The sequence below is a fragment of the Rhipicephalus microplus genome, chromosome 1 (genome assembly GCF_043290135.1).
Source record: "Rhipicephalus microplus isolate Deutch F79 chromosome 1, USDA_Rmic, whole genome shotgun sequence".
NCBI lineage: Eukaryota > Metazoa > Arthropoda > Arachnida > Ixodida > Ixodidae > Rhipicephalus > Rhipicephalus microplus.
The window spans coordinates 268,191,281-268,213,753 of record NC_134700.1 but is presented as its reverse complement, the minus strand read 5'-3'; the positions used below and the strand labels follow the sequence as shown (position 1 = coordinate 268,213,753).

Genomic DNA, 22,473 nt, shown 5'->3' with positions numbered 1-22,473 from the left:
CGGAGTCATTCGAAGAGCTCGACAAAACATTCAGCAAACTTCGCAAAACATTCAGCAAACTTCATTTAATAGAGATACACTGCTGTAGGACAAATGTAAACATAAGCACGACGAACATCGGGCAATGCGTAGAAAACACGACCAATGGCTTTCAGTACACCACCCTCATTAAAATATCTGAAAAAATAAACACCTCTTCCAAACAACAATAACAACCAAAACAATGTAATAAAAACGTGTTACGATATTGATCCTACAGAGAACAATGCTTACATAAACACTTTTTTACATGCTAACAGTCAACTTTTATACAAGTTTGTTTATTTGGAGTGCACATGAACACAAAAAAAAACTGACAACTCCAAGTTTTTTACACGAAGTACAAAAAAAACAACGACTAGGTGAACAGTGTCGTAACTGAGGTGACGTTCTCTTCTTTTGTATGCTTTTTTTCTTTCTTTTTTTCTTGCTCCGATTTTTCTCGGTCAGGCACGTTGACGCTCATCCTAACGCCAGTGCCAGTCCGTCTCTCGTTTAGGGCTGTGCAGTTCACACTGTTCAAACGTGTTCAGGCCGTCTACAACGCAGCCCTCCTCAGCAGTACCACTCGGTGGACGACTGGCAGTTCTTCACCATGACCATCATCAGGAGGTTGGCAAAGAGCAGAAGCAATCCAGCATACGAGACGTAAAGGAAGTGATCCTGGCGTCGAGAGATGGCGCCCATCTCCTTGCACACCTCGCCGAGCTGTGTGGAACAAAACAGGGCGAATGCGATAGTTTTTTTCACATTCACCATTCAAATTGACCGTCGTCATCAAGACGGGTGATGCCAAAAAAGGTTAATCGCCACATGATGACGTTATGTTATGACGTCATCGTGACGTCTAAATTTTTGTGATGTCATCATGACATCACCACGGCGTCCGTCATCAGTGGCATTATTTAGGCATAGGTGTGCCGGTCCCCAAGGCAGCGCAGAACCCCGTTAGACTCGGAAAGCTTTCGGGGGGCGCCGAGCAAAATCAGTACGCGGACTGAGAAGAAAAATAAGAAGAGGTTGACTTGCACCTTCCGGTTGTCTTAAACTATCTTACACGAACGCGTAAGAGATCCGGTGAGGTATTTATTTTTACTTTCTTTTTACTACAATCTAACGCTCATTAAAACTCATTTCTTGTGCACGAGAGCACTCAACATCGACAACAACGCTTGCAAAGAGACTACGTACATTCGTTGCACAGGCAGAACTTGTGTGAGCCCACCATAAAAAATACACAACAGAGTGCAAAAATTAGCGTAAAATCATATAGAAGAATTGACAAGCATAGAAAAATTATGAAGCAGCAGTGGGTTGCACAGAAATAGCTATAATAATACCGCCTGAACGGCGTAGATAGTATTCACGCTCAATGCAGCGCATGAAAAAAAAAAGAGATCGCACAGATGAGGTACAAGCTTGAAGTAGCATTGAAAGGCACGATGGTGAGCTTCAAACATGACAAGCAAGGTGTGCAGAAGAAGTTCCATTGATAAATCTACAATTTTCAGCAGTTTTAAAGTTAAATTTTTGGGTAAGCAATCAATAACGCTGCGTCGCGATGAGATAAACGTTAAATTAAATTCATTTGGAATCTATATAATGTGTCTTCCTTATGAAAAACCTTACCTTGAAATCGTATGCAATCGGTGGAGCTCAAGTTAGCCAGGATGCTGCTGTGTTTAACATTGTCGAAAGCCCCACGTTAAATTAAATTCATTTGGAATCTATATAATGTGTCTTCCTTATGAAAAACCTTACCTTGAAATCGTATGTTGGTCGTCTATAAGATAAAAAAGTTTACCTATTTACAGACGTATTGTCATTGAGCTTTTCAGCATAATGGTCAATATTGCATTTCAACCTAGATTCAATTGCGTTTTACCCTATGCAGCACCCGTCAGGAATTCCACTTAGTCATCGATAAGATAAGGTGCTTACCTGCTGCCGCGATTTTATGTATGCGGAATTAGCAGTTCTCGTGCAAACTTTTTTTAACTTATGACCACAAGACTTTCGATATATTGAATGATATACACGTTTTTTTTATAGTAGCGAAGCTTTTTAGAGAAGTCGGTAAATCATGATGCTAAGAACAACGCGAACGTAAAAAACAGCACGAAGAAGGAACACGCAAGACCAGGAAATCGAATTACACGTAGAATCTAATTAAATTGAATTGAAATCAGCGCTATCAACTTTTTGTTTCCTGCGTTCGCCGAATATAGAAAAAATTAGGGGGCCCCAAAGCTTCGACTTTGGGGGTTGAATACGATAGCGATATCCTATTCCTAGTGCGTATATATATACTTCAAACATTTAGTGCATGAAACCTTTTCGAGCTTGCTATGCACCCACTACGTGGCCTTCGGGGAACAGGTGCAGCGTGTGTCTTTTGCAGTGGGTTGCCGGCTTTAAACCGCGACGTAATTATGATTATCACATGTTCTCACGCCCGATGGCAATGGGCGCTTGTACCACGCATTATTACGGCAATATTTGATGTATTGTGAAGCATGTATACAGGACGTGTGTGTTTGTAGTGTCTGAGTGCTACTTTCACTGCATTTCCAAGCAGAGCAAGTTATTTTCACTGCATTCTCAAGCAGACGCGTGTTCCTGTGGAAGAACACACTCCTGCCACGCAAACTACCCCGGGTTCTATCTCCACTCAGACCCAAAGACGCGGGTTCGATCCCCACTCCGACTCGGGATTTTTTATTATTTATTTTTCTTGAATCGTTCTCGATTTTTCGGTCACGCGCAAGGTGATTTTTCGCTCAAAGCCAACAACGCCGACGCCGGAATTCCCTCTTGACGAGCTCTTCAACGCTATCGCATTATTATGCGTCAACCAGCAGCAATTATATTATATTCATTGAATGACTCAGGCTTGTGCCGACTGCCAACGACTAAGCACATCGTTGCACAAGCACTTCGCTTGAGAATTCCAAGTCGTTCAATGAACGGTACCTATTTTCTTTTACGCGTGGCAACCAGAAAATATACGTGGCGAACGCAGGAAATCAAGAGTTGATAGTCATTACTTGCGCCTGTTACCACTGTTCTCACCGTTCTTTGCATCTATTTTCCTTATATTAATCATATTGAAAATTTGGGTACGCAGTGTCTGTTCTTGTGTCTTCATTAAAACAAATGTAGGGGAAGGCCGGTGGAAGGGGGGGGGGGGGCAATTGGGGCTAGAGTGCCTATCTGTCAGTGCCACACCGTCATTCCTGTGCATTTATTTCACAGTCCCGTTCTGCACCAATGCGCAGAGTTCAAATGAGTTATTCTTTGTTCATCACACCTTAAAGTAGAACATAGAACTCCTCCACCGGCGGTTCGTTCGAATCTATTCAAATAAGTATCTTACCTCAGAAGGTATACTTTGCCTATTTCAATTATTTTTGTACAAAATTTGAGTCAGTATAGTTCTTATGCTCCGAAAGAATTTTACGCTTTGAGATGATAACTCATCAATCTACAATAATGGGCACGCTTTCAGATTAACGAACAGTGAGCCGAAGTATGCAATTCGAAGAACGAGGTCCCTGTTCTTGCGATTGAGCCTCCGTTTCTCCGAGTTAACGGTGAATTCGGTCTCGCTGTACGACCCGCTAGTCACCTGATTAAGTGTGCGAAGTCGAGTGCAACCTGTAACACAAGCTGTAAGCGTGGCTGGAGAAAACTATCTGGTGCGCCCGCCAACCCTCATCTTCAAATCGGAAACGCAGAGCCACGGCTTCTTTGATGTTTCAATCAGGGCCGCGCTCGCACCACGCAATGGCCTCGCGCAAAGCTGTTCGTTGGTTTTTTTTTTCCTTTTTGTTTGTTTTTGCTGAGGCTCTCTAAATTTTTAGCGGCTCTCATGCATGCGCAAAACAGCAAGTGTGGCGTATGCATGCGTGCGTGCAGAGAAGAAATAGAATAAGTTCAGAGAGCGCTGCATCTCTGTTACGTTCCGCAGAGTTGAAAATAAGGTAACTCAATACCAGCTTCGTAACGCTGCGCAACTATGCGTGCTGCTGCACAAGGAGTTCATAGATTATAAACCCGCACTTTTCTCCATCGCATCATTTGAGAGAGAGTTGGGCCTACAGCATCTGACCTCTTAATGAGGAATGTAGAAGAATCAGCGACGACAACTTCGCAAAATCTCCTATTCAAAGTTAACTTGCAACACTACATCACAGAAGTCACAGTAAGCCTCCCAACCTTCCCGCAAGCCTCCGGCCATTTTCCTGTCATGCAAGCAACTAACTGCAATTCGCTGTGGTTTGCGTAAACTTACGACAATAAATTTTCAGAGAACGTAACACAAAAGTAATTTATTATATTTTCTAATTGCTCAATTACTTTTCCTGTGTTGTAATCAACCACTATAATCAACTACATATCAAGGAAATAATTGAAGTTCGATTGTTTCCTTATGCCGTGCAACGTGTAAAAGTCTGTCTGAATATCATTCACTATTGGTGGTTTCCAAGTCAGTATCAAAGCCGAACCTTCACTGCCCTGACATCATGGTCATTTGAGATGCTCTGTAGTAATGCAGAAGTTATTACAGAGAAAAGCTCCCAAACCCGACCAAATGCGAAACGTTACCGTCGGTAGCGTCAACCATTGAGTTTCCTAAAATTAACTAAAGGATACTCTGGAGCTGCCATCGTTCAGCGACCATAGGAATGATAGATAGTGCACGAATTTTCCTAGTCTTCGTACTTTCGGGCGGCAAATCACGCTTGTGGCTTCGTTTATTGCTGTGTTTCGGTTTCATTCCGAAGAAAAGGACGACCCCTTTTGAACTTCGTGACCCGATTTCAAATGGTAAGCCTAAAAGATTAAGGTAGTGAAGCGCAACTGCTGAGCATTTGCCCATTGCTGTTTCATTATAAAGCAGCTCTAAGCCACGCTAAGCCAACCGGAGCCGAAAGTGCGAAAATTAGACAAATTCATGTACTACCCATCATTCCCATAATTGCTGAAGCACCGTGCGTTGCAGCTCCCATAGACACTAGTGTCAGAGTTCCCTCTAGTGTATTTATAGGAGACTATGGCGAGAAATGCAGTGACGCTGAAAAAATCGCGTGATTACGTCATCATATACCGTCACGGTGCCGCCAAAGGCCACCGAAATCAGTGAAATCATCATGAGGTCACAAAACGCCATCGCATGACGTCGTCACTTGATCAAAGGTCGTCTCATCCCAGAGGTGCTGCAAAACCACATGAGGTACAGAAAGCTCACGGAAGCTCACAGAAAACTCATCGTTATGTATAATAGAAGTTGTATAGGGAGTACCTATATTTTGTATGTATATTGGTTTTTTCCACCCCTGTTATAGCCCAAATGGGGCTGACAGTATAATAAAATGAAATGAATGAAATGAATGGAAGCAGAAAAAGGTGGTTTTTGCCCTACGGTCACTTTGAACAAATGCATACGGCTTTGAGGTACCTCGCGACTTTTTGGCGAGGCACGTACCTTGTTCTGTACTTCACCGACGACGTCTTGGAGGATCTCGAGCTGCGTAGAGGTGCCAGGAGAGGAGGGCTTGGGTGGGCAGAACGACTGGTACGACTTCTCCTTGCCGATGACCGACTGGCGCGGTCCGGTGGTGCCGGAGCGCGAGGTCACCTCCTTCAGCTCGGACGTCGGCTTGTTGGAGACCGTGCCCGACGCATTGACGCAGCGCAGCCTGCTCGCAATGCCACAAGAGTATAAATAACACGAAAGCGGACAACCCGCAAAGAGTTTACGTACGTCATCATCGTCACTACTTGCTGGCGGCTACTTATGAGGGTCGATATGCGGTATAGTTGGTAGACGTTCATTTCAACAACGCACAAAGGGGTGGAACAAAAAAAAAGAGAGAGAGAGAAGAGGTCAAGCGGTCAACAGCAACAAAAAAAGACGCTTGTTCTCTTATCAGCCCTCGTCTGTCTCTTTTCTCTCCTTGTCCCGTTCATTTATGCGCTGTCAAAATCACGTTTACTTATTGTTCAGTAGTACATGAATTCGGTGAAGAACACCGCCAACGAGCGAAAGGCGAGTTTACTTACGTGCTCGCAAGTGGTTACGCAGTCCTCTGAGTTACTGGATAAGTTTACTTTGACGAAGTGAGCGCCACCCAACGAAACATTAGTTAAGCTGTGCTTCGCGGATGATTTTTTGTTTTTTAGCATATAGCCCCCACACACAAAAAAAAGTCAGGGTGCGAGTTGCACGAAAATGTTGGTTTGCAGAGTGGTTTTATGGCAATCTTTCGAAGCAATGCTACAAAGATAAGTGTCATAGTGGTGGATGAACGTGAGTAGGTGACGGGTTCGTTGTAAAGTACAGGACGCTCAAACAAACACATAAAAACAATGTCAAGACACCGCCAACACCGTGACACCCTGAACACCAGTGAGCGAAAACTTTGAATTAAATGGAGGAGGGCTGAACATCGCCGAGGCGCAGATCACAGCGTTCATTTTTCGAAAGAGTTCGCTGCACTATATTCATATTTTGATTTTGTGCAATACAATCGTGGTGCGCAATAAAAAGTAGTTTGGTATGATGAAGCACTAGAAAGAACGGAGTCTTTTGGAAGAACACAGGACAAGGCGCTACTAGGAACTGAAAGTTTCATTTAGAAACAACACCCTCATAGAAGTAAAATAAATGGACCGTATTTACGCACTCCCCGACCCGCCCGAGCCAGCTCGCCGGCGCGAGCACCTTTGGACATTTCGATGCTTCGGCTGGGTGCGCGCCTCGCCAAGCAGACGAGTGCAGTCGGCGGGCTCGCTCGCTGGATTCCGTGCCGACCGGTTGTGCCCTCGCGATCTCCGACATTAGTGTAGCTCTGGCTGACTGGGCTGGCCCTACGTCCTCTCCTGACGCCGACCTTCGACGACAGTGCAGCTCTGACCTACCCGACTTGCCCTACGCCATCTCCTGACGCCGACAAGAGCTCTCACAAGTGGTGCCCCGTCCTCGGACTCCTGTGAGCGTGTTTGCATCTTTCCTATCTCTCCTATCCCCTCGATTTGTCCTCGCTCACCGGCCTAGTGCATCTTTCTCTCTATATATACCTTTAATCCTTATATTTTAATCCCTCCTCACCCCCATCTCTTGTGAGCTACTGTTGAAGTGTCGCTCCCTGAAGCAGACAGTTACGGGGCTCACTTTTCTCTTCCTTTCTCTCTTAGAACCACTTAGTAGTAGTAGTGCAGTCAAACAGGCTGCGACTGCGAAGTCCTTTCTTCAGAGGACTTCTCCCGAACTTGGGTAAAACCGCACCCGAACACAAACACGTTGACGGGTCGCCAGAACTGCTCGAGCGTTGGGCTCTCTCCCCAACTCCTAATCTCTACCACCCCGACAAGGGCGAGAATGCACGCTCGCGCCACGGCACGGACGATTTTCTGCATCGGAGGCAAGCGAGGGCCGTCGCGCCAACTATTCCCCTCGGTGTCAGCGTCCACGCTGCAACCCACGCTTGGTCCATTTCGACTGCGCCGTGCTCCCGACCGGGTTGCAGAAATTAGGTGCCTTCTCTCATCTGCTAACCACCACCGCCACCACCATTTCGGAAGTTTAGCTTTCGCCATCCGGTAGACGAGTTTTGACGGTTCCCCTGCGATGTGCTACAGAAATTATGTATACGGCGAAATTAAAACTCGCTGTTGCCAAATATTGCCCAAGAAAACTGGAAGCGTGCCGCCGAAAAGCACCTCCGCAAGACGTACTTCAACGTGACGACCGGTGTGATCCGCGAAAACGATAATGCGTTTTTGCTAAGGCACATCACGTCCCGCAAATGTCCACTGCGGATTTTAGTGTGTTTCACCGCGTAACAAGTCTGCATTGAGGCAGAGCTCATTTGTGGCTACAGTAGACAAGTTGTTGAGATAGAAGCGGCGTGGCGCTTTAGTTTCGCCATCCTTTGCCAGGGAGAAAGGCAAATATTTCACGTTGCACGTTGCGTTCACTTACGACTTCTCACCCTTTCCTCCCACTGCAAGCGGTCTCTCATTACTTCCACCGGTTCACAAGGAGTTCCCCGCAACATCCATGGCTGATTAGCACTGCACTCGATTAATGTGTTGACTATACGAAAGCTTCGCTGTTATAGAGGTTCACTACGGATTATCACTTCATAAGGCATTACAAAGACGTATGACATGGCTATATTACTAAAACGCAGTGCTTTTGAGGTGAGCAACGTCAGTCCTCTTCGCTCACTCACCGGTGTTCTTTGATGTTCTCCTTGGCGACAGATCTCCAGTGGTCAATGAGCTCGCGGGGGCTGATCTCCAGGGTTTCAATCCCCGTGGTCATGATGAGAAGCTTGTCGGATGCGTGGAACTCCGAGCCTGCGGCGCAGCGAGATCAAAAGAACGCGCTTGAGCCCGAGAAACATTTCCGGTGGCTTATTTTGTGTAAGGAGAGCCACGTCGCTCGACCAGTCAGTGTAATCAATGACGTCAGTAGTGGCTGTTTAACTAAAGAGCAATTGTGGGTCAGATACAATACGGTTCAGAGTAAACATCCTATGTTCATCGGTGTAGTCAGGTACTCCGTACGAGCGGCAGATTAAGTCACTACATTGTACAGACGCATCCGCTGTTATAGGTAGCACCCGAGTGCACAGCATGTTTAGATTTCACAATCTGACGGAAACATAGTAGCCTGTATATGCTTAAGACTACTGGTGGTTGAAATTTATGACTCGTCTTGGCGGATTAGTTATGCGCATGCAAATTCTTTTCATAACGGTTTGTTGTTAGAGGGTCAGCAATATTGAATCTGAGAGTTCCCTTTAACATTGGACGCTACCGTACATTTTGATGGAACTTGCAAAGTCTAAGCATAAACGTTTGGTTAGAACGCTAACTCTGGCAGCAAATACAAAGCAGTTGTTGTGCGGTTATCAGCCTTTCTTTTTCAGGTAATATCTTATAGATTACGTAGTTCGGGATCTGTGTTCTGACTAGCAAGCTTTGCATTTTATGAGCCGGGAATTGTGCTAGGTAACTCTTACATAAATCGGAGTACGAGAGGCTGTCAGTGATAAGTTAGATGTAGTGTATTTAGGAACAGTGACTGATGCTCAATGACCAACGTAGAAACGTTTCATCCAGTTGTTACAGTCGTGTGAACTATTTAAAATTTTTGTCCTTTTAATCCAGTAAGCTTTGGTCAAATCTCCGAGGCTATACCATCATAGAAGCATTTGTCTAATAAAGTATGAAAGTACAAAAATGAAGCACTCTTGCTAGATTAATTCAAAGCTACCTTCTTTTTTTACTATGGTTGAGGTATACAAAATGTAGCTTTCACCGTAGCTTCACTAATGATCATTGTTACTGATGAAACCTTTAGTAATAATTGGCAATAGATTCACGAGGTTTAAGCCCAGCAGCTAAGATGAAGCATGCCGTAATCAGAGACATAAAATTAGTTTAGCCCACCCGACGCTGTTTAACATGCACCTAAACCTTAGCACACGATCGTTGTAACAGCAAACTGCTGTTAGTTGAAGCTTTGCCGTCTGATGGCGTATCGCTGATCACGTGGCATCGCAGAGTGGCTAGAGTAAGGCTCCGTAAGAAGGGGAAGGCTACGCCATGCAAAGAGTGGCGAGGGTGAAGATTGACCGACGAGCCAATGAGTGAGGCACCAGGGAGGGGGAGAGTGAGGACTTGCGGAAAGAGAACCAATGAGAGCCGCGTCGAGAAAGGGCGAGTGTGACGCTCAGCTAGGGAATCCGGCGGTGCATCGAGAAATGGGTCAGTGGGTGTCGCGGTGGTGCGTAAACGAGGGCGTTGTACTTAATGTTTTTTTTTTTTTCAATGACCAAGACCTTTCCCGAGGAAGATGCCACGCGACGACAGCGACAGCTGACGCCGGAACGGGCTGCCGAACAAGTGTCAATGAAGTTATGGCTTGAAAACTTCCTTTTACCTAAATGTAAAACTTCCTTTTACCTAAATGTAACACCAATTATGGCAAAATGACGTCCGCCTTCGCGGTCATTAAATTGTGGAATAACCTGCCCTATACACTAAAATTATCGCCACCTTTTCATGCATTCAAACGTGATCTTAAAAACTTCATCTTGCATAACTAGGTTGACAACGATGATTACTTAACGATTCTTATGTATCCGGGCATGAAATTGGAAAGACTTTGCAAATTTAGGTTATTGCCTTATGGCGTGATTATGTTTTACTTGTATAACTTATTACTATTGTTCTTGTGACGCATTCTGACTGCCTTTTTTGTTTACTTGATGTTATTTTATGTAAGTTCACTGTTTACTTTTCACATGTGTTGCGTATTTTACGTGCTGTTATAATTATTCATTTTATTGTTATTGTTAACCGAGGGTCCCACTGCAGTCGCTTGACTTTGGGACCCTCGTCTGCATACTACATTCTACGAATTTTGTATTTTGAATGAATGAATAAACTGAATGAACTGAACTGAACTGAAAAACATAGGAGTACGATAGCTCGGTGAAAGAGGGGCATCAGCTACGCTGTTGCGACAGTGTTCACAAAGGGTAGCTGGCTGTTATTATTATTATTATTATTATTATTATTATTATTATTATTATTATTATTATTATTATTATTATTATTATTATTATTATTATTATTATTATTATTATTATTATTTGCACATTCCCTGCATCGAAATTCGGCCGCTATGGTCGAGCTCAGGTGCACCACGCCATAATCCTGAAATCCCAAGCAAACATGCCAGAAATAGCTTCGCCTATGCTAGACGTTTTCCATTCCTTCTGGTTGCTGTCCTATACGGTAAATTAGCTTCTTAAAAAGGCTCGAATTGTTTAAATTTTCTTTAAATTACTTACCTGGATTTTGGGCCACATTGACGCTCACAGTGCTGTTAAGTGGAATGATTCCAAAGAAGGGCTTGACCTTGTATCCGTCGATGTTATTTGTCTTGATCTGGAAGAAACATTCAGAAGAATTTGGTTAAATCAATATACTTCACTATTTGAAAACTCTTGATGATTGTTGGGGTTTTACATCGCAGAACCATTGCAATATAATAAAATGACTGTTAGTGTTTAACACCCTGACATATCGATATGATTGTGGGAGACGCCGTAGTGGAGGGCTTGGTGAACTTTGGCCATTTGAAGTTTTTTTTAACGTGCACCTGAATTAATCTACACGGGTCTCAAGCATTTTCGCCTGCATCGAAAATGCCCCTTCCGCCACATGCCCAACACAAACACACACACAGATGAATGTCTACTATAGTCAAAACGTCCTGTTCAGCGGCAATTCCTATTTCAACAAACTTTCATCAATTCGGGCTTGCACCTTTCCGTGAACGTCTGTCTCATTTCGACAGCAACTAAAGTTACATTGGCACATGTTTTTTCTTCAGTCCCATCGATCATGGCGCGTCTGCGTCTACATGCTGCTCGTTGCCAATTTTCCTGCATGCAAGGTTAGTTTCACGCAACGCAGTACCGGCCAAGCGATGAGAGCACATCGTACCTTGAACGCGACGTGGCTGTCGGAGGTGTTGGTGAGGACCAAGCTTCCCACATGCTTGTTGACGTTCGGCTCGTCGGCGCCAAACACGAGGTCAGTCTCGGGCCTGTCGTACGGTCCGCGAAATAAAAACGGAAAACATAGAAAGAAACAGTCAGAAAACACGTGAGCAAGTCTGTAGGAGATGGCAAGCGCCAGCGCACCCAAGATTACCAGATAACATAAGAGAGAGGCAATCCATATATAGAGCCAAAATCTGTCCACCCATTCGATTTTGCTCTGTTTGACTCGTCTAACACTGTCACGCAGCTGTGACGCTTAAGGACGCCGCATGAAGACAAGGAAATACGAAACCATTTGTGTGAACCTGTGACCACGAAATGAAAAGTCAAAGTACGAACAATTCACGCTGTACACCAATAGTTGTGAACAGGACGTCCGCCATCCGCAATACCGTCGGCAGAACGCGTCGTCTCTTATCAGGCAGTCATCGAACCTTCCAACGCTCTCGCTAGTCCTCGCGCATCTCTCGTATAAACTTAACCATTCGCGTCCTCCCCTTAATCTTGACCGAATAATCTCAAACAGTCTCTAAGCTTCTCAAACATTACGGTCTGCAGTGTGCACCGAGCGTTGGTGAAGGTTTGTGGCCGAATATTGAACACAAAAAAATGAAGCAGTAAATGCGCGTGACAATATAAACGAGCCTCTCGAAAAAGAGTCCCTCGTGATTCGTTCATTTATAGCGACGGCCTTGGTATGGCGCACTTCGAGCCTTAGGTTAGAGCACCAGGTTCCATTCCTCAGCCGCCATCTCTAGAAGAGACCACATGGCACGTTATACCCTGTGGCAAAAAAAAAGAAAAAAAGTACTCCACGCTTGCCACCAAGGCTAAGAGCGGCTGTGGCTAACGCTCTCAGAGATTACACACTGGCCAGCGAGAGTTCAGCCGAGTGATCCACGAGGCCCGCCGGGCGCCTGCGGCAAGCTAAGTCCTGCACTGAGGGGCCCTCCACCGCAAGCCAAGATAATTCGACTACTCAGAGATCCTCCGCAGAAAATGTGCAGTGACTACATCGATACGTTTCCACCAGCACCAGAGGTTACACGCACACAACATCTTCGGCGAAACGGACGGGTAAACGCCTTCTGACTTGGCTCAATTGGTCGAGCATTGGACGCGTAATTTGAAGGTTCTGCGTGCAGATGCCACGCACAGAAAGGATGACTTCCAGCCCACTTCAGCTCCTTTCTATGTACATCGCGATTAGTATACACTACAGTTAAAGAGAACAATTACATCCTCTGTTATTCTTGGCCTTTATTGTTGCTTCAATTCATTCGGCTGGGTCTAACATATGAAAGGGCCCCTCATAAAAAGTTTGATTTTCCGTTCAGCCGTGTAGACTTTACGACTGTCAGAGGAAGAACACTTAATCGAGTCACATTCTGCTTTAGTTCGGCGTTCTGGGTTGCAGAAGAACGAATGTTTATTTGGGCAATATAATAAAGTCTACAATTCATTTACTGCAATGTCTGAGGTTGTGGATATGTTACTGTTCGGTCGATGCCCTTCGTTATAATAATGGCTTTTTGCTAAAAGGCCGATAAGAAGTCTGCGAACAGCAATGCACAAAATGTACTATATACTGTACCCCATCTAAAGTACTGTCGATGTACAGTCTGGGCGTATTTTATAGACAAAGGCTTTAGTCTGAAAAAACGCAGCTGTCGAATTGACGTCTGCACAAATATACTATTGTATGACGTTTAATCTATAAGTGTTCTGCTTTACGAATGCTCGCAAGTTTCATAGCCTCATTCGCATACCGTCGCTATGCACTCAAGGATTCAACAGAGTTCAGATCTTCACGTGCGACTGCCTGTTATTATAATTCATATTGTGCTAATCCGGGCTAATGCAGCGTAATAGGTGATTGTGAAAATTCGAGCTTTTTTTTTTTGGCTAACTTGAACAGAGTTAGGATCTTCACGTGCGACTTCCTATTATTATAATTGATATTGTGCTAATCCGTGGTAATGGGGCGTAATGGTGGATTGTACAAATCCTAGCTTCCTTGTGGCTAACTTGATACAAGAGACGTTCACGGCAAAGAAGGTCATCATTTGAAATAGCTTAAACCTCCATTACTCTACGCTTACCAGTTTTTGTACATTGACCCCACCTGGCCAAAGTAAAAAAATTAAAACCAGGCTTTTCAATGAAGCGTTTGCTTCTAAACTCGCAGAACTGATCTTCAGTCAGGAGATATTAAAGTTATAAAAATGCTTCCCAAACTCGTACAGTAATATATATATATATATATATATATATATATATATATATATATATATATATATATATATATATATATATATATATATATATATATATATATATATATATATATATATATATATATATATATATATCACACGTTTGAAACCTTCCGCTAAAAATACTGCGTTCAGAAGCGAAGCCCCCATCTGAAAGGTTTGTTTTTTAACGCGAAGCATTTCTTAGCGAGCCTCGGCGACTTTGAGCGTATCTATCTATCTATCTATCTATCTATCTATCTATCTATCTATCTATCTATCAATCCATCTATCCATCTAGCTAGCCGCCTACGACTTTTAGTTCTCCTGGCCGTTTGGGTAATGGTATCAATACCAAACTTGGTATGGCATAACATGACTGTATTGCGAGCATATTTGACTAGTCATAACAAGAACATGATAATATTTATGTCATGAATGTCATGACTTACATTTCATGGTCCTGCCGCTCTTACGGTGGTTTCGTTCACATGGCATGTTGCAAAACTGGTATGGTATGGCATGATTGCATGGCGAACACAAGCGACATACCCTAACATGAAAATCATTATATGCGCGTCATGTAACAACATGACTACATGCCACGCTTACGATGCGCTCGCGGCCGTTTCGCTAGCGTCACATATACCAAATCTGGTATTACGGGTTGTGAATGGATGACGAAGGTATGATACTGGTGCAAGTATGATAAACATAAGATGCGTGTCATGTAACAACATGACAACATGTTACGCTCATGATGCGCTCCCGGCCGTTACGCTAGCTTCACATGTACCAAGCTCGGTATTACGCGACCAAACGGACGACATAGGTAAATGACATATCTAAACATAAAAATCACGACATGCCTGTCATGTAAACACATGACTGCATGCCACACTCATGTTGCGCTCGCGGCCGTTTCGCTAGCTTCGTATGTGCCAAATCTGGTATTACGTGACGTCGATGGATGACAAAAGTATGTGACTGGTGCAAACATGATAATAATGAGATGCATATCATGTGAGAACATGACTAAATGCCACAGTCAAGGCACCAATACATTTAGACGCGACGCAGTGCGCGTGCTCGCCGGCGTTCATTTCGTCGCGTCACGCCGGCGTTGCCACACCAGGCGTCGGTTCTACCATATACTCGCAGGCGCGCGCCGCACTGCGTTGCTTTGATGCATGCGCGTTTGAGCGCGTCTCGCGTGTCTATCCGTCACGTAAAGAGGGAGAATCAGTGTTGTCTGGGTAACGCATCGGCGCGAAATGCAGCATGTCGCATTTCGCGCCGGTTGCCTTCGGGCCGCGCCGATGGACGCTGGTCGCGTCGGTCGTGCCTGGCGTCAGACTATAGAGTGCTTGCGTTTTGCTAACGTAGCGTCGCTGTGCCCAGCGTGGGCGCACGTCAACGCTACATTGGCGTATATTGGGCCCTTCATGATGCGCTCACTTCCGTTTTGCTAGCTCGACATATACCAAACTTGGTGCTACGTGACATAATGGATGACGAATTATATGACTGGTGCAAACATGATAATCCTGACACGCGTGTCATGTAAGAACATGACAACATAAAACGTTCATAGCGTGCTCGCAGCCATTTCGCTAGCTCCACATAATCAATTTGGTATCACATAACGTGAATAGATGACGAAGGAAAGTAATACATTCAAACATGATAATCCAGACACGGAAATCATGTACGGCATCATTTTCCTCCACCTCGTAACGTTGTGCTGACTTTAAAGTGTCACATCAACCTTTCTCATTCGTGCTTCGCATATCATCGATTCCCACTGTCCGTGGGATCTGCCATTTTTTTCGTTTTTAATATTCCTCAAAGTAAGGAAAGTCATTCACCCGTAAGGTAAGCATGCTGCGCTGTCCAGCAACGTCGGATTTCCGCCGCCTCTGCCAAGACATGGCTCTCTATAAAAGCTGAACAGCACTGTCAGACCCTTTACATAACGTCACAGGCGATATATTTGCATGTACCCATCGACCCACATATTTTGTTTATAGTCTAAGAATAACATAATAAATAATTAAATAATCAAAAATGGTACCCAACTGATGATTTAAAAATCGCCCAAAATTTCAAAAGTGCATGTACGCAGCGATTGAAAACTTATGCCGAGTAAATTGCGGCTTCTTGGTGTAGTCGACGAAAGTAAGTTTCAGTAAAATCGGTTTGGTCAACGATATTGGTTTTGAAGGTGGCAAGTCAATTCAAGTAACGCTCTCTGTTGACTTACACCCTAGTCGGCGTTGAGGACGTTAACATTCGGCGGTGAGAATTATAAAAATAATGGAAAATATCATTTATCTACCGGCACAAAGATACAAAAAGGAGTGGCTTCTTTTTCATAAAAGCAATGAATTTACTTCAAGCATTAAACGGCGAATACTGTTGCTACATTTCCGCATCGAGAAGCATTCAGAAGCTTGAACGATGTCTCAACAAACTGCTCAAGAAGTCGCTCTAATCTTTCAGTATAAGAATAAGACGCCGATCCGCGCTGAGCCGTGTCACTGAAAGCGAAGCACCCTTTGTCGAGCAGGCCCAGGCATACTTAGCAAGCTCTTCCCAACCGTTTGCATAATCTTCATCGTCTATTTACGGTATTTACTGCAAAGAGCGCTACACGTTCACCAAGTGGCTTTTCGACTGAAGGGAAGTGTGCTGTCGAGCAGAGGTACGACGTTGTCGTGAACCGAAGAATTGTATCCTTGATCTCGCTTGATGGATGACGCTCTTCAAGAGGCCCGCAATTCCTTGCAACTCTTTTTAGCACAAAGCAAATCTGTGTACAATAGAGCGCGAACACTTCTGTGCACTATACGACGTTTCTGTTCATGTCAGACTTAGTAGGGAGCCTGTAGAGTTTATATACGATCAGTGCCGTACCAACTCTTGCACGAGTGGGGGGGCTAACCTACTGCACTCGTCAGTTGGTATATATATATATATATATATATATATATATATATATATATATATATATATATATATATATATATAGAGAGAGAGAGAGAGAGAGAGAGAGAGAGAGACAACTTCTTTGACGCGCTCGCACTTTCATATCATTTTTCATTCACACAGCACTTGTTAAATAGCGTAAAAAAGGACAGTGAATTTTAAGCAGCATGCACTGGGACAACACGTATATGTTTGTCTTGCATGATGCACAGAAGAATATTACGCGCGACGCTTCGTATGCATTACCTCACAACTTTCCGCGTGAATACAATTACGCTAATGACGGCCTCCTCAACAGTAAATATTTTATCATTGAACGAAATTATAAATGACTAAGAACAGCTCACAAAAGAATTTTGTTTATAAATGTGAAGCACTCCTTGAGGAACGAAAGGTATTTTGAGCGTTTCTATCTACTTACTTTAGCTTCCCACTGAGCTCAAGTTCACTGCTTTATTCATCGCCGCTTTGCGAGCTGCCTCCATAGCTCCAAGTTGCCGTAAACAAGGCTGATCACATTTATGAGAGATTAAAGCGGAAACTTTTCTTGGCGCGTTCAGTACAGCAAAACTAAAACATTTAAAAAGATTTGTTGCAATCATCGGCTCACAGCAGCTTCGACAGAGCAGCAGTGATGCTAATACTTTTCGGTAAAAAAACTTATTTTCCTGAACCAGCAAATGCTTTGACGTTCCATAAAAGGTTTGTTCGTTCCCATCGATAATTGCATCAGCCAGTCACAGCAGAATAAAAGCATGAACAAGTGGTGTAATAATATAGGGCCACTGTTCAACGCTAGCCGTCTGTGCAGTGCTACAGCAAGCGACGCAAAGGACCTTCATGGAATGATCTTCACTGCTGAAATGTTTGAAAATCATCCCTATGTTCTTGCATTTCCTCGTGATATTCTCATTTTCTCGTAACAGTATGATTGAGTGACAACAGTGAAGAAAAATTTTGCCTTAGTTATTGTTTTTCCCAGCATGCAGCTGACAGCGACCACTGTCTAAAATGGGGGGGGGGTGCTCAGCCTCCCCCAACTTTTCTCAGTGGGGGGGGGGGGGCTTGCACCCCCCTTGCTCCCTTGGCTGGTACGCCTATGTATACGATCGTGTTAAGGTTTATTTTTTTAACAACTTATAATGCAGTACTGGCGTTCGCCTAACGCCGGCAATGATTTCTGCTGAATGTCTATATACTTAGAAACACGTAAACAACAAAGCCGCTTTTCACTGCTGTGGTCGGCTTTTTATCTCGCTTCAGCCAGTCTTTCCTAAAAACGGATTCAATACTCACAGCAGGCATTCACGAAGAGCCACTTTAAACAGACGGGGCACGAACTGAGCCATGATATTTGGCACCAGTCCCTAGACTATTTCACGGAGCTGAAACGTTTGGTGGCTTCGTTCCGTAGTGTGGTCTCCGCAAATGGTTTTCTGCGACAAATGTCACTTCCATTGCAAGCTACATCGTTGTTTAAACTGTGTAAATGCACGTGTGACGTTTGGTTCAAGTAGGACCTAATTTCATGCATAAATTACAATTTTCTTATAGCGGCACTGCTCCTCGGGAATACAAAACGTCACGTGCTCACAGCCCCGATGGGCACTCGTTCATTTTACCTACCAAGTTGTTCTATTCGATCGCTGAAAAATCCCGCAATGAACTCAGCATTCAGTTATAGCAGAGGTGTGCTGTAAGGTAGTGCAAACAAGAAATAAATGAAATGAATGATGACCGAATACTGGACAAACATAAGCCACAAGCTGCGCCAACTTTAAATTCCAGAGCAAGAAGTCAGGATTCGTTCGGCACGTGTGCAACACGCCATTGGGTGTTAGTTTCTCTGGGAATGTCACTATCATTCAACATTCAAGCTACACGTATGTTCCAGGACGAAAGGCTGAACAGGCAAAAAAAAAAAAAGAAGCTTGGACGATCAACACAGCAAGTTGGCGAGTTAGCAAAGGCTCACATTTTTGCTCTAGGTATGCCTGTATGTTCAGCGTGACCAAGCTGAGGGAAGACACGAACGCTGCTTGTTGCGCAGTGCTCTTGACTGGGCGTGAATCGTTTCAATGTTAGATAGCACTGGTCTCAAGAAATGTTTGCTAGAAAAAGACCCGGTGCTCGGTCTGTCCCAGACTTCCAGTCGTACCTGAATGACTGCGGCGTACGATTTCTCTATAACACTGCTCGTTAAAAAAAAAAAAAACTTTAGGGTGTTGTGGTACTAGCTGAGCGTGATGATGGCGGGAAGTGTAGTAGTATACGCACTCGACTTTGATGAGCGCCGCCGCGTGGTCGTCGGGGTCGGCGCTGCTGCGGGCCGTGAACATGCCGAACTGGCTCCGATAGAATTCCTCGATGGCTGGAGTTCGCGGGATCCGCTCACGAATCACCTGCACCAGCGATGAACTGCTCAGATGCGGCTCAACCCCAGCTGGCTGAGCCTGCCGCGTTCAAGGCACGAACACAAGAGGAGGAACAGGAGGCATGACGGGTACACGTATACGTTTAGTCAACCGAAGAATTATGATTTGATTGATTGATCGATCGATCGATCGATCGATTGATTGATTGATTGATTGATTGATTGATTGATTGATTGATTGATTGATTGATTGATTGATTGATTGATTGATTGATTGATTGATTGATTGAACACCAAAGGTGCACAACCCTGTGTATCCCAGCACTTCATGTTACCAGATGAAGTAGCTGAACTAGCGTGCATCCACAATAATGACAACGGGGACGCTTCGCCAGGTCATAATTAGTGGGAATACGAAATGGTCCTTCAAGCAGCAACACTGATAAAGTAGTAAGAAAAGGACGTTTGTGCAGTCAGATTGTGGCATGACCTTTTCTCCTCTTGTGTCTTTACACATATGAAAGAGCTAAACCAGAGACAACCAAAGCAATTAAATGTATGGATTGACTATAATGTTAGTCGTAAATATAAATTACGGCTAAGTAGTAATATTTTAGTGTCAAAATTTATAAGCGCGGTAAAGAAGAACCTTCCATACCCATCTCCATGAAACCACTGCCTTTCATCTCCCGATAGTTTTGAGGTTAATCTAAAAATATTGCACTTGCATAAAGGCAAGCACCTCTTCAAAGCTCATCGCCCTCGAATCGTTGAATTCGAGTTCTCTTTTTCAAGAAACGTTCACCCAAAAATAATCAATTCACATTATTTAATAACAATAATCAGTTCCTACGTGACCTAAATTAGTCTACGTCGAGGGGCTCCTGCATTTAACACTTTCCAATCCGAAAAATAAATAAATTCCGCAATGTGTCGCGCGAAGCTACAATGTGATTATAAGCGAGCCATAAGTGAGCGCGAATTTAATTTGACAACCTGGGGCTTTTCAGCACACGCCTAAATTATTGCGGGCGCTGAGCCGTGTTCCCAACTGGCAGACAAACAAGAGCCTTATTCTTCCTCAACAACCGCTATACATGTTGTTATGTAACGAGTCAATATTATTCGAATTAATTTAGAAAGTATATTTGGAAGAGCGGTTGCAGCGCTGGCCAGTCTGGCTCCGGGCTCGAGCAGCAAGCGACAACATTTCCGCCTCCATCGGAAATGCAGCCGCCGCAGCCAGGATTCGATCCCGCGACTTGCGGGTCAGCAGCTGAGTACCTTAGCCACTAGATCACCGCGGCGGGGTACCCTTCATCCTCTTTGTCGTGCACACACGCACATTGACAATATGCATTGCGGCAGCCTACATGTAGAAATATTAGAGCGGGTGGTCTTGCTTTTCGCCCGCATCGGCGGTCACCGCAGGTTCCCAATTGTTACTGCTAAAATAATTCAGGTAGGCGGTCAACGCATTCACACAGAGCCCCGTAGTTTATTCAGGAGGTGGGCGATCACAATTGCATCAGAAAGCAGGGCCGTCGTTAGATGGAACTTTTTGCGTGTGTGTGGCGGGGGTGGGGTAACAAGCAAAGGTGTTCTTGAGTCTTGCTCTTGCCACTTACGTGACAGGTGCGCATAAAGGAAGCTAGCATACAGTCATCATGTGCATGTACCCTCAAGCCGTTCATGGTGTCATCATTCGTATTTTACGAGCTGGCTATCTGCTAACAGGCGCTACGATTGTGCTGCGCGTATAGAAGCATATCAAAGAGAACGATACCTATGTGAGCAGCTAGTGGAATGAGTGCTCGCCGCACTTTCTTTAGATGTAGCCCCCCCCCCCCCCCCAAAAAAAAACAGATCATTGAAAGGACCCTTATAAAAGCGTTAAACGAAAGCGTTACTCTGCCCTGGGGTTTCTCGTGCATTTTTGCGCACTTCGTGACGTAGGAACAGCTATTTCCATGACGTCATTATAATACATACGCTCGATTGGTCCATGTACACTAAATATCACAAGTAAATTGTCTCCTAGACTGCTGTGCCATTCCGCCACCCGCCAGTTCTTCCTCGTCTCGCATGTCTTTATAGTGCCGACGCCTCCTTTAATTATTTCAAAGCCACTGCAAACGTGCCCTTCTCAACGGGAGCCGTCGGTCCATCTTCGTTCAGGGAGTGGCCGGGATGCGGCGCTGTATACGGGTTCGCACTGCTCCCGTCGCGCATGCGCGCTTTCCCCCGAAGATTCAATAGATGTGTTTGCCACTCCTGTATCATACAGTCTGTCAGACCTGTTCCTTCGGGCTATATTGTGGCTCGAAGCAATGGCGCCAATGCATCACATTCAAGTCGGCGCATGCAGTTGCGTTGCAGTGACGCTTCCCCATCAGTTGTTCGCATAGCGCCACGAACGGCTACACGCTATCTAGAAACACCTAATCTTTTACAGAGCCAGCGTGACAGCCAACATTGTGAACACGAAGAATACAAGACGCCACCCCACGGATCTGTACACAAGTGAAGAAAAAAATTACTTCAAGTGATTTCCGTCGTGAGACACTACATGATGGGCTCTCTTCGCCATGACCACAAAGCACACGCAAAGGCTAGGCGAGAACAGGAAAGGGCTAGAGGAGAGAGTCGTTAACAACTAGATCGGGCGCATCTGGCTGGCATTGATAAAATAGAGGAGGCGCTGCTAGTGCGAGGGATCAAATGACTTCACTTTACTTTGCGTGCTTCTGACTCGTGATTCCGACTGCACAGGCGCAGAGATAACGCATAGCTGACAAGCGCGAAATCTTGATCAAATCAAACGCTAAGTGCACATGCTTTTGAGAAATAAGTGACGAGGAGGAGCTGTGGGAAGGATATCATAGGCGAGGAGGAAACCGCTCTCTAGTTTTTGTACGCAGGTTGGTGAGGGGCTCCTGAAAAGCAGAAATTGGCAATCGACTGAATCGACACGAATATATTGTTGCCTCCCATTCACCGCAAGTAGCCTACGAAGCACTGGTACATTCTAAAATAGACGCAATGGGACCAAAGCCTACAACAAAGCACCGAGCTGAAACAGTCATCACGCAAAGTCGAAGAAACTTCTGACGCAATCACTTGTCACCACGTGGCACATGACACATGTTGAACCTAATCTCTTCAACAATGGTGAGACCGGCAACCCGAACGCGACTTTAAAGCAAGACCAAAATGCGGGCAAGAA

At 44.6% G+C, this 22,473-nt stretch overlaps 1 protein-coding gene across 2 annotated transcripts in view; it reads right to left on the bottom strand.

Moving 5' to 3' along the window:
- Positions 1-50: 50 nt before the first annotated feature.
- Positions 51-22,473, bottom strand: part of LOC119187273 (motile sperm domain-containing protein 2) — a 71,082-nt gene continuing 48,659 nt past the window's right edge. For both annotated transcript variants that reach the window (XM_037435458.2, XM_075894278.1), the window contains exons 9-14: positions 19,151-19,275; positions 11,572-11,674; positions 10,914-11,010; positions 8,280-8,406; positions 5,528-5,741; positions 51-747 (exon numbers count right to left, since the gene is read on the bottom strand). In XM_037435458.2, the coding sequence (XP_037291355.2) occupies positions 595-747; positions 5,528-5,741; positions 8,280-8,406; positions 10,914-11,010; positions 11,572-11,674; positions 19,151-19,275 (819 nt within the window). In that variant the 3' untranslated portion in view covers positions 51-594. The remainder of the gene's footprint in view (positions 748-5,527; positions 5,742-8,279; positions 8,407-10,913; positions 11,011-11,571; positions 11,675-19,150; positions 19,276-22,473) is intronic.